The sequence below is a fragment of the Petaurus breviceps genome, unplaced genomic scaffold, assembly GCF_028583685.1.
Source record: "Petaurus breviceps papuanus isolate PSGF00001 unplaced genomic scaffold, PetGlider_PUasm1.0 379, whole genome shotgun sequence".
Classification (NCBI taxonomy): Eukaryota; Metazoa; Chordata; class Mammalia; order Diprotodontia; family Petauridae; genus Petaurus; species Petaurus breviceps.
In genome coordinates, this window is record NW_027186303.1 from 3752123 (window position 1) to 3765287 (window position 13165).

Consider the following 13165-nt stretch of genomic DNA (forward strand, 5'->3'; position numbering starts at 1 on the left):
CCTCTAATCATAATAATAGTGAATGTTTATATAGCTCTTTCTGTGTGCCAGGCACTGTGCTAGATGCTTTACAGTTATCTCATTTGATCCTCACAACAACCCTGGGAGGTAGGGACTATTATTCCCATTTTACAGATGAGGAAACTCCAGCAAACAGGGTTAAATGCCCTTGATCACACAGCTAGCAATGTCAAAGGTCATATTTGAACCCAGGTCCAACAAACCAACCAATCAACATCCCTTTATTAACTGCCCCACTCTTCTATTCTACTCCAGGAGGGGTGAGAAGCTGGAGATAAAAAGATACAAGTAAAACTTAATCCTTGTCCTCAGGGAGGATACATTATATCAGGGAGATAAATGTGTGTGGATAGATGGGGAGTGGGAGGGGGGAGAGAAGAGGAGAGAGAAGAGAAAAGGATAGGAGAGGAAGGGGGATATTCATAAAGAATTCTATATGGAGACATGTATGCACACATGATATACATATACAGTATATATTTCTATATGTAATCACTGCATCATGGTACCCCATAAGCCATTCAATGAAAAATCTTATTTAAATCATTTATGTATTTTTCATTGCTAAGAAAAAACAAATCCATATTAAAAATTATACTTAAAATAGATACATAAGTGCTCCACGAAATATGTATAATCACAAAAAATTATGGCAATAGAAGCTAATCAGTGTGATTGTTGTTCTTTCTTATTCATTTTTTTCCACCCTTGGAGTTAACTATATCACTGAAGATTGTAGGACCAGACTCCAGTCAATTTTTTCCTTTGATTTTGCTTTTGGTGGAATGGTTTCTGTTGAAAGCAATTCAAAGAGCCTTAAGAGGTGAGGCCTTCCCAAGTGATTCTTCAACTAATAAATCTCCTTTAAAAGACTTCCTTTGGCATTATAATTCAAAAATTTTCACTCAGAAAAAAGAGGGAGTTGGTTCATTTTCTACTTCTGCATGTTTTGCCTTTAAATATTGAAAAAGTTGGCTGACTGGTTTTGCCCCATGAGCCATCCCAGGCTCTGTGACTCAGGTCAAGCAATGCAAATGATTTAGAAATCCTCACCATCAGACCAAGGGACAAAACTGAATTTGTTCAGTTCAGGCAGATATCACATTCAACTTCATGTTTGATGTGTGGTAGAATGGAGATAAATTGATAAATTTTAAATTTTTGAGTCTTTGTTATTTAAAAAAACCCAAGAGGCAGGGTAAGGGTCTCTTCTATTTTCTCTCTGCTCACTTTAAAAGCTTTAGTCATGTTAACAGTGACATTTCTGTTCATCCCAAAGAACACACTAGATAAACTTTTCTGATCCAAATACCTGAGTTCAGTCAGTAAGAATCAGAACATGTCCCTAGTACAGTCCTTAGCCACACAGCCTGGAACATACAGTGGCTGACAGAGGACGCAGCATATAGGCATGCTCAACAAAAGATCTTTCCCAGCCAAAGTTCCAAGAACTTGATTGGGAGTTGAGGCATCTTTCACTTCATCTTTCAAGAGTTTTGGGGGCAGCTTGGTGGCACAGTGAATAAAGCACTGCCCATGGAGTCAGGAGGACCTGAGTTCAAATTCGATCTCAAACACTTGACACTTACTAGCTGTGTGACTTTGGGCAAGTCAGTTAACCCCAATTGCCCTGCCTTCCCTCCTGCACCAACCCCCCCCCCCAACCTCAAAAAACAAAAAAGAGTTTTGTAAATGCATGAGTAAAGAAAAGTGACCAGGTGGATATAGAAAGACCTGGCTTCAGCGATCTCTTTGACCAAGGAGACTTACTAGCTGTATAACCAGATGCTTCTCTGATCCTCAGGGGTGATAATCTTTCTGGACCTTCACTCCTAAGATTCTTAGGACACTCAAATGAAGCCAGACTGAGAGTTGGAGGAGATCCCAGAGGCCATGAATCTACTTGGGACCTGAATCAGGAACCCCTCAACAACACCCTTATTACTGCTCACCCAACCTTTGCTTGAAGACCTCCCCAAGGAGAAGAAAGCCACCCTCTGTGGAAGCAGTGCATTCCACCTCTGGACAGCTCCAATTGTGAAGAAGTGCTTCTTTATATGGAGACTAAATCTGGCATTATTTAGATCTGGGAGTCATCTTATAGATCACCCAGTCAACGCCTTTATTTTCAGCTGAGGAATCTGAGATTATCCATATCAAAGGTACATTAGAAAGGTAGTAATTATCAAAACTATCTGTCTCTGGCTAAGAAATAGAAATGTAGATCAGTGGAATAGAGTAGACATACAATCTACAGCAGCAGATGAATATAGTAATCTTGTATTTGACAAGTGTAAAGACTTAAGTTTTGGGGATAAGAATTCATTATTTGGTAAAAAAAATTGTTGGAAAGAGCAGTCTGGAAGAAATTGGACATAGACCAATATTTTATGTCATTCACCAAGTTAAGGTCAAATATATGACCATATATAAAGAGAGATATTACAAGAAAATTTGAAAAACATGAAACATTATTTATCAGACTTGGGGATAAGCAAATAATTTATGAAGAGACAGAGAGAAGAGTGAGATGTAAAACAGATAATTTCAATTAAATTTAAAAGGTTTTGTACAAATAAAAAAAATGTAGGCAAGATCAGAAGGAAAACAGAAATTTGAGAGGGAAAATTATAGATGGCTTTTCAGATAAAGGTCTCATATCTCAAATATGTAAAGAATTTTGTCAAATCTATAAGAATATGAGTCATTCCCCAGTTGATAAATGATCAGTGGATATGAACAGGCAGTTTTCCAATGAAGAACTCAAAACAATTTATAGTCACATTTAAAAAAAAGTTTTACATTATTATTGATTAGAGAAATAGTTATTCAAACATTAACTGCGCTCACTGGATCAAAGATTTAAAGCTCACAGGAACCTCAGATGCTATCTAGAACAACCCCTTCAATTTATTTTTTAAATATTTATTTATTTATTTTTTAAATTAATTTGTTTGTTTCCTTTTAGTTTACAGGATTCAATTCCACAATTCCTTGAGTTTCACATTTTGTCCCTTTCCTTTCCCTTCCCCCCCATGGTGGCATATAGTCAAGTATAGGATCTGTAAATACTTTCACATTATACATTAGTCAGGTTATAAAGACGTATTCTATCGGCTGGAATGAAAAATGGTAAAGAGAATATAAAATCAAATAAGAGAAGGAAAAAGATCAGGTATTTTGCTTCCACCTGGGTATAAACTCAGTTCTTTCTAGTTCTTTCTCTGGATGCACATATTTCTCTCCATCACGAGTCTTTTGGGATTGACTTATATCACTGCATTGCTGAGAGGAGTCCAGTCCACCAAAGCTGGTCATCACACATACATTGTGTCTGTAATTGTGTACAAAGTTCTCCTGGTTCTACTCCTCTCACTCAGCATCAGTTTGTATAAGCCTCTCCAGGTAAATCAATTTTTTTAATAGACAAGAAAACTGAAGCAGACATGTAGTGACTTGCCCAAGGTCCAATAGCTAGTAAGTGTCTGGGGCAGGATCTGAACCAGGGCTTTCCTTTCTCCAAGTAGAGAATCCCATCCATGGCTTAGCTCAGCACCTTGAACACACTAAGCACATACTTTTTGACAATTATGCCACAATCACTGTGCCTCTTGAATTCACTATCGAGGGTGTCTCATTACCCTTGTAAACGACTGCAATTGGCAAACAGTGGAGTTGGACTCTTTCTTTTTTACAGATGAGGAAACTGGGATCCAGGGAGGAAAAATACTCAATGTCACAGCACTGGGTAGTAACAGAATGACAGACACCAAGAGAAACATATCTGTGTAGTAGAGATGGCTGTGAGCTGGAGTCAGGACCCCTGAGTTCAGGTTTGGGTTCTGGCCCTATTATCATTACTTGATGGTTGGCAGGGTGGCTAACTCCTTTCCTGCCTACCTCATAAAGGCTCTGTGAGGATGAAATGGGATCATTACATTTATAGCTGGAGAGGACTGTAGAAACCAGTCAGGAATATCATGATTATTTTACAGATGAGGAAACCAAGGCCCAGAGAGAAGTGACTTGTCTAAAGTTGCATAGGTAATGTAAGTGCCGGGGACATTTCTGGAATGTGGGTCCCGAGCTCCAAATCTGGTGTTCTTCCCAGCCCACTAAGCTGTATGTGTTCAATTCTGAGCACCATAGATTTTGGGGTATTGAGAGAATGGGGAGGCTCTAGAGGTCATCCACCAGGATGGGGAAAGGGCCTCAAACTCATGCTGTAAGGCATTGAAGGAGCTGGGGATGGTCACCCAGGAGAAGAGAAGACTATGAAGGCTGTCTCTCCAGATATTAAGTGAGGGAGGATTAGCCTCATTCTGTTGACTGAAGAGGGCAGTGAGGGACAATGGGAAGAGTAAGGGAGAAATTGAATGAGAGATATTTAGTTTCATCCTAATACTAACCAGAGGCAGCTAGGTGGCACAGTGGTTGGAGTCAAAAAGACCAGAGTTCAAATCTGACCTCAGTCACTTATTAGCTGTGTGACCTTGGGCAAGTCACTTCACTCTGCCTCAGTTTCCTCATCTGTAAAATGAGCTGGAGAAGGAAATAACAAATGACTTCAGTATCTCTACCAAGAAAACCCCAAATGGGACCACGAACTGAACACGAATCAGGATTTGATTGATTGTTTTGCTGATTGTCTAGACTTAATAAAAAGATGGACAAAACGTTAAACTTACTTTAAAGTTAATTTTAAAGCAAATTAAACTTAAAAGTGTATCTTGAGTATATTGTTTTTTTTCTTTTTCTGGAGGGCCAGTTGTTAAATATTTTTCCAGCACATCTCTGTCTCCCCCTCATTAGAAGGCTTCAAGCAAAGGCTAGAGAACCACCTCATGTTCCAATGTCATAGAAGAGGTTCTTTTTCAGACACAGCTTGGCCTAGTGGCCTGGGAAGCTTGTTCCAGCTCCCAGAGTCTGTGGTCCTAGGCAGTGAACCTGCTTGTTCTAAAGGATTTGGATAATTGCTGAAGATACAGTTCCCCTGCCCAGTGGTGGGTCCTGTGGCTATGCAGGAAGATGGATGGATTCTTCCCCAAGGGACCCAGGGTGTTACTACCCACTTGAAGACCAGGAAAATCAAAGCCTGCAGGTGAAGGGAAAGATTTGCCCACTTTGAGAAAGAGTGTTGTCCTCACCTTTAGCCTGGGGATTTCTCTTTGCTTCCCTCCTGGGTCTAAGCCCATTATGGACCTTTGTGGTTGTTTTGTTAAGTTCTATACAACTAAGTTGTTTCTGATCAAGAGCAGAATAAGGGAGACAACTGATATGGTGGAACTGTGGCTCTGAATCAAAGAACCTGAGTTTGAATTTCACTTCTGTTACTACCAGTATGATCTTGAGTAAAGTCATGTGATTCCCCTCCCTGTGCTTTATATAAAATTGGGGGTGGGTGTCATACTCCATCAATTAATCAACAAACATCAATAAATCCCTTCTATGTACTAGGTACTGTGCCCAATGTTGAGGGTAAACAAAAGCACTTCCTACCTTCAAGGAGCTTACATTCTAATGACAAAATAAAAATGCTAGCCATCACTGTACAAAAAAAAAAATCTGTGTGTTCAAGATCTAGGCAGTGTAAATGGAAGGTAGCTTTAGATCTAAGCTTCTGTGACTTTGGGTAAGTTACTACCTCCCTGGGTCTATAAGAGAGAGGGCCAGCCTTCATGGCCTCTCAGGTCCCTTCTGGTTTAAGATCTAGGAGCCTAGTAGCAGTCATAGAATATGACAGTGTCTGAGCATCTTTGTCAAGGATTCATTTCCATCAGTTCAGGTTGACTACCCTGGTCCAGAAACTATCTGTTCTCACTTTGGAATGCCTGTAAATACTTAACTAAATACATCACTTCAATTACAAGGTAAATTGGGGGGGCTAGAGCACTGGCCCTGGAGTCAAGAGGACCTGAGTTCAAATCCGGCTTCAGACACTTAACACAAAAACTAGCCATGTGACCTTGGGCAAGTCACTTAACCCCAATTGCCCTCCAAAAAGCAAAAAAAATAAAAATAACAAGGTAAATTGCTTAATTTTAAAAAGCAAAACCCTCTTGTAGGATATCTTCCCCCCTCCCCCCAACTCTTCCGCCTCCTATGGAAAAGAAATACATGTGAGTGAAATTTCTCTTGTAAAGCATTTGCTTGACTGGCCATGTTTCTGAGCAACTGGACCCCATTCAACAGCCTAAGTAGTTTTTTTTTTTCTCCCTTATTTATTTCGTTTTCAACATTCATTTTTGTAAGATTTTTGAGTTCCAAAAATTTCCCCCTTCTTTCCTTGCCATCTCCCCAAGATGGCAAGAAATCTGATATAGGTTATATGTGTACAATCATATTAAACATATTTCCACATTATTCATGTTGTGAAAGATCAGAACAAAAGGGAAAAACCATGAGAATGAAAAAAAAGAAAATTGTATGCTTTGATCTGCATTTAGACTCCATAGTCTCTCTGGATGTGGATGGCATTTTCCATCAAGAATCTTTTGGAATTGTCTTGAACCACTGTATTGCTAATATCATAGTTGATCATAGTACAAAGTTGTAACAGCCCAGTTTTTGACAGATCCATCAAGGCCTTTGGGATTTATTTGCATATATTTGGTATTATCAGTGTTTGTGCTGTTCCACCTCCCTTTATCCCAGAATGGAAACTCCCTGAGGGCAGGTACTATATTTCTTTTTTTAGAGGGGTCTTTTTGTCTTTCTTTTTTGTCTCCCTGATATTTCCAGTGTCTGTTGCAGTCCCTGGAACATAGTAAGCTCTTAAACATCTTTTTTGAAAATTATGAACTTAAACATCAATGAACACTAAACATTCCATTATATGAAGAACCTCCTTAAAGAAGATAATATATGAAAATGAGCTTTAATTATATGTAGTTTGGTGATGGTTTTTTAAAAAAAGTATATTATCAAATGTAGCTAGGTGGTACAGTGCATAGCACTGGATCTGGAGTCTAGAAGCTCTGCATTCACATTCAGCTTCAGACATTTACTGGCTGTGTGAACTACTCCTCTTTGCCTCCCTTCCTCATCTGTAAAATGGGAATACATTGGAAAAGGAAATGGCAGATCATTCCAGAATCTTTGCCAAGATACAGTTAAACAACATCAAATGTAACAAAGTAGTAACAAAATTGCGGTTTGTTTCTCCTTTATTTTTCACTCTCTTCTGAATATTATTAATTTTATCAACACTCGATGCTCTATTGCTATCTACTAATTCACCTGCCACCAAAAAGAAGCTCCTTCCCTCTTATAATAAATAAGGAAAACAAATCAACCCATTGTCCACAGTTGGACGTGCACAGGTGACATCCATCCCGTTTGTCACCAAGGGAGTCAGATTTTACAGTCAGTCCTCTAAGTCAGAATTAATTAGTGATGCCCATCCAAGCTCTGAAGTCTTTCAAAGATTTTTTTTTCTCTTTATACTGTCATTGTGTAAATTGTTCACCTGGTTCTGTTCGTCTGGATCTCAGTTCACAAGAGTCTTCTCAAATTCCTCTTCATCTACCACCTTCCTTATTTCTTTTAACAAGTTATTTCCGTCACATGAATATGCCACAATTTGTCCAGTCATTTCCTATTTTTTCTAAAGTTCTTGCTACAGTTTTGTATATTTTAGTCCTTTTCTTCTGGTCTTTGGTCCCCTTTGGTCTAGCCTGGTCTTGGTTCTGGAATTGATGGGTCAAAGGGTACGTACAATTCAGTGACCTGGGGACTAGGGGGTAAAACTGGATTCCAAACTGCTAGACAGACCCACAGATCCACCAACAATGTATTAGCACGCCTCCCTTCCCCGGTTTCTCCAACAATCGCCATTTTGTCTTGTCATCTTCCTCAGTCTGAGTGCTGTAAAATGGAAGATCGGGGCGGTTTGCATTGGCATTTCTTTTATTATTAATGATTAGGGGTATTTTTCCCTGGGTCTCAGTCTGCTCCTTCTGACCACGCCCGGAACAGCTCGTTCTCCATGTTGCCCCTCCTCCCCAGCTCGGGGCAGCCCCCTCTCAGAGGAGGATTAAAGAACAGAGCCAATGCCCCCATACTCGCTTTAAGGAATAGAAGAGATCGAGAGTCAGCCGCTAGAGGGAGCCCCAGTGCTTGGATTTTGTCTGTCAAGTTTGTAAATAAAGCTGTTGATGGTAGGCCGTAGCGAGGAGCGAAGGCGCACCTCGGGAATGGTAGTCTTCTCCAGCATCTGAGCTAGTCCGATTCGGGTTGATAATCTCGCGGTAACGGGAAGGGAGGAAAGCCGGATTGTGGCACGCACCGCTTTATGGGTACTGTAGTCAGGAAGGGTTGCGGCTCCTAGGGCGAATCGAGAGGGTGGAACTACACTTCCCGGCTCCCCCGGCCCGTTGGCGGAAAAGACGGCCGGCGGAGAATTACTGAGCAAATCAGATCGCAGGAAAGAAACTGCCGGCTTTCAAAAAATTCTCCCTCGCCGCCATCATCGATCGGCTGCCAGGAGGCTCAGGTGCTGTTGGCGTAGACCGGGGCGAGACGCGTGTGAGTGTGCGTTTGTGTGTGGGAGGGTGTGTGCACGAGCCGGAGGAGTGGGAGGGAGTGAGCGAGCGAGGAGGGTGGGCGGCCGTTGGTTACTAGCCTATCGTGACGCCGTGTTACGCCACCGCCTCCCGCGAGCCCCTGGGCTTCGGCGGCTGATCCCCCTTCCCCACCTCCCCCTAGCGCGCGACCCCTCCCTCTTCCCCCCCCTTCCCAGGGAGAAGTCTTGCGCGTGCGCAGGAGGGCGGCGAGCGCGAGGTCTGAGGCCGCCGCAGCCGCTGCACGAGGCTCCCGTAGCTCACCCGCCCGCCACTCGCCTGCCCGCGAGCATGTAAGTCCTGCGGGGTCCCTGCGGGTAGGGGCTACACCCCGGGCCGCACCTGCTCCTGCTGGGGGGTGGGGTGGTGGGAGGCTTGCAGATGGGGAAACTGAGGCTCCGAGGTGGAACCGAAGAGCGATTCAGAGCGGGAAGGGGCTGTAGACACCACGTGGCTCAACCCCCACCTTTTACAGCCGGGGAAACTGAGGCCCAGAGGAAGGTGCCCAGCAAGTGGTAGGGGTCCATTTGTCAGCTTGGGCGGATTTTTTCTGCTAGAGCCTGTCCATTCTCACACTCCTGGAGGCTGTGGGTGGGGGTGGAGCTCCAGGCCCTTTGAGGCTTTGGAGAGCCTTTCCGAAGGAAGAGACGGAGGCCAGAGAGGACCAGCCTGTCCCCCTGGCAGTGGCCGTTCAGGTCTTGGGCGTAGCTCCATACCTGGAGGCTTTCCCCACTGCGTCACCTTGCCTCTGGTGGTTGTATGGTTCGGAGAGCTCGGAGCCTGTTGGCCTTAGATCAAGTTCCCAGAGAGAAGAGGGGAGCTCAGGGGCCTTTAGGAGCCGGCTGGCCCAGCTCCCACCTTGCACCGAGGAGAGAACTGAGACCCACCCATGTCCTCAGGGCATCCTGGCGGGGAAGGGTCTTTGATCCTTCATTCAGAGTCCCTGTCCCCGAATTTTGTAAGGGAGGTGACATTCTGGTTCTCTCGGTGCTTACGGCAGATTGGGACTCAGCCTGGCTTTCCCTTCCGGAGGGTGTCCTTTGCTGCCTCCCACCTGGGCCCCCAGCTCCCTGTTCTTGGGGAGGGAGACAGGAGCTGTCCTCTAGTCAGAGCTGGTTGCATCTTCAGGGGGACAATTAGCAGATGAGTTCTACTTTCTCCCTTCCTCTCTTTTATTTAGAGGAAGAAACCATGCTGGAACTGGGCTTATTTACACCAACCAGAATTTTACACACGCACAGGGCTGTATGTGCTGGATATGTAAGCTCACTGAGGACACACTAACCATTTTGTGTCAGGGTCCCAGCACCTGGGACAGTGCCTGGGACTTCAGAGCCTTCATGCTTGTTGATTACTTGATTGCTCCAGAAGCCTTTGTAGGGCATCTGCTCAGGTCCAGGTCCTGTGCTAAGCCTTGAAGAAGCTATGGAAATAAGATACTGTTACTGCCTTCCAAGGGGTCACCATCTGTTTAGAGATGCAATCCCCAAGAAAGGCTAGGTCACAAAAGGTGACAGCATTGGCCGCCTTGCCCAATGGAGGATCTAGAAAAAAGATGCTTCAAGATTACTTTAGGCAGCAGAGTTTTCTAGGGCCTCCAACTGGAGGGAGTTGGCACCCTGGAGAGTACTGAGTCCTCCCCTTGCCCTGAGCCCAGGTGCTCTGGGCTGGGCTGGGCAGGGCCAGGATGTGACCGCTAGGAAGTAAGGAGAGTGTGGATGTGGTTCTCTGAGGGTGAAACTTCAAGGTGTGCTAGAGGGGTTTAGTTAGAAACCCACCTCTATGGACTGGATAGAGCTTAGTGCTGGAGGGGGCCGTAGTGAAGGTTTAACAACTGTAAATCAGGCCCTGATGGCACCCTGGCAAGGACATGCCAGTCACCCTTCCCTAGTTGGGTCTTGGGATTTGAACCCAGATCCAGTTTCCTTTCTAAAAACCTAGTTTTATTTCTGTATAGAAATGTGAATGTTGCTGGTTATTGCTATTATGTATATGAAGTTTGGGAGTGGGCTTGTGGGGTTGTTGGGGGGATGGGGTGGTGTTGTTTTTTTGCTTAAGAATCCAAAATTACTCTAATTCCCATCCAGGGACTTGAACCTCTCCTGCTCTGCCTGACCTTTCCTCACCTCAGGGTAGAGATGTCATTTAAAAACCCACAACATGTTCCTATTTTGTGTCCCCTAGAGAGGGTGGTACCCCAAGACAACTGTCTTTCATTGGTCTGTGCCTTGACTTTCTTTGGTGGGGGCCCCCCATCAGGGCTTTCTGTAGGCCTAAGCCTTTGACTTGGGGATTCTTTCTGGGCTGCCCTGTCCATGGTGGGGGTTGGGGTGGTTTTTGTCCCAGGAGTGGGGCTGGCCTATTGTGATGGTGGCTTTTGTGATGTAGGACCTGCTGTCTCCTAGGAGCCCTTGCTTCCTGCCTTTAGCTCTTGATGATGGGGATAACTGATTCTGAGTTTGAGCCTTTAGTCTCTAGGTGACAATCCCTTTCCTCCCCCTACCCCTTCCCACCACCCCAGGCAAGCCAGTGAAGGCACTAGGTTTCTCCCTGGGTGGATGGCTTTAACCATTGGAGGAGGGGAGTGGGAGATGTGACCCATGACAGCCAGTTGCTGGTCCTGTGTACATTATGTTCTCCTGGATCTTCAGGCCTGCTGACAACTCCAAATTAAGGAAATCCCAGGGTTCTATCCATTTTGTCCCAGCTGGGAGAGTCAGGGGACAGCACAGACTGAGGGCCTGAGAGTGAATGGCAGATCCTCTGTGAGCCTGAAGGGCAAAGCATTGAGATGACATTTCTTCTGCCTGCCTGGTCCTTGCAGTGGGTTGGGCCAGACAGAATGCCCCTTTGCCCAGGGTTTCAGCCTATGTAAAAATCTACTGTTTGAGGCATACTGTTCATTCAGTTGGATGCTCCCATCTGAAAAGAGGTGATGCTGAAGTCTGCTCCAGCAGCCAGGCCAGCCCTTGGCCTGAGTTGACCTGTATGCGGGGCCCAGCTCTGGATCCCACCTCCAATCCTCACTACCTTCCAACTCTGGGCAGGTGACTTCACCTGGGGCCTCCATTCAGTTGTCTGTGAATCAAGGGATTTGGACTGAATGGCCCCCAGGGTCCCCTTGAGCTCTGAATCCTGTTCCCTTGTCCAACTGTTGAAGCCCATCTCAAATGCTCCTTCTGCACCCAGTCACTTGTGCCTGTCCCCTTTCAGCCTTACGTGGCACTTAGTATTGGCATAAGTCTGTAATGTGTCATGAGGGTATATGTTGCAGCTGCCATGTTGGTGTTTCACCTGTCTTGGTAGACACATATTTTGCTAGCAGGAAACAGCTCTTGCCTGTACTTTGGGATTTCCCCCAGGACTGTGCTCAGCACAGTAAATGCTCACTTAATAAATGTTTGTTGCTTCAGGGAGAGCATGTGTCTTTCATGTTTAACACCCTCTAGCCCCTGCTCTGGGAACAATATGGTCAAAGCCCTGGCACTGGGACCAGCAAACCTGGGCTTCAAGCCTGACTTTGATATTTCTTAGCTGGGACCTTAGGCAAGTAAACACCCTCATTCTTTCTGTTGATCCATGGGTTTAGTGAGATTTCACCAAGCCATTATGGGGATTGTGAAATACCAAACAAGTGGCATGGCTTTGATGATGAGAGATGGTGCCTTTCTCAGCAGCCTGGGGAGGAAGTTTGACAAAGTAGCTGAGACCATGGCGTCTGAGGATATCGCCAAGCTTGCTGAAAGCCTGGCCAGAACCCAGGTGGGCGGAGGACAGCTCAGCTTCAAAGGCAAAAGTCTCAAACTCAACACAGCTGAAGATGGTGAGACCCTCTACCTCTCCTCAGCCCCCATCACTCCTCCCCCTCAGCTTTGATGGAATCTGGGAGTATCTGGGAGCTAGGTATAGCCTAGAATTGGTTCCTTTGGGTTCCAAGGCTAAGGAAGGTCCCTTTTTCCTTTCCTCCACCCCCACCCCAGGGATGGCTGCCAGCCTAGCAGGCTCATGCCCTCCTTGCAGGTCTCACCCCAGAGAGAAGCAGTGCCCCTTGAAATGGGCACTGCCACAGGCCGTGTGGTTCTTAAGCCCTACGAAGCAGTTCAGCAGGGCTCCTGGGGATCAGCTGATGGGGCTGAATGGGGAGTTTCGCACCCTCCATACCACACTTATACCAGGGGAGCTGGTTTGGGCTTGCCCATAAATCGTCCCTGGGTGACTTGGCAAGGTAGTTTTGAGAAAGGTATGGCATGGTATGTGACTGGGAATAGCAGTGGCCGGGATCTTTACCGTCCCCTTTTCCTTGACCCTGTCTGGTGTGCTCAGGGCAGTTAATTACTCCAGCCTGGAGGGTCCCCATTTCTAGCAGGGCTGGCTTCTCAGACCCAAGAAGGCAAAGGAGACAAAGCCAAAGACCTGCCAGGGTGGCTTCTGTCTGACCATGGACTGGTCAGACTGATGCCAAGGCTGGTCCAACCTTTATTTATTCAGCAGAGAACTTGGGCCTAGTTCCAGACTCTGACACTAACTCTCTTCCTTTATATATATATATATATATATATATATATATATATATATATATATAT

The 13165-nt window shown here is 45.1% G+C and overlaps 1 protein-coding gene across 9 annotated transcripts in view; it reads left to right on the plus strand.

Moving 5' to 3' along the window:
• Nucleotides 1-13165, plus strand: part of RANGAP1 (Ran GTPase activating protein 1) — a 228733-nt gene that overhangs the window by 192429 nt on the left and 23139 nt on the right. Inside the window, exons 1-3 of one of the 9 annotated variants that reach the window (XM_069099455.1) lie at nt 7198-8547; nt 8762-8875; nt 12257-12405. In XM_069099455.1, coding sequence (XP_068955556.1) covers nt 12294-12405 — 112 coding nt within the window. In that variant the 5' untranslated portion in view covers nt 7198-8547; nt 8762-8875; nt 12257-12293. Of the gene's footprint in view, nt 1-7197; nt 8554-8761; nt 8876-12256; nt 12406-13165 lie in introns of those variants that run through there. The other 8 variants (XM_069099450.1, XM_069099447.1, XM_069099449.1 and 5 more) reach the window with 8 other exon arrangements.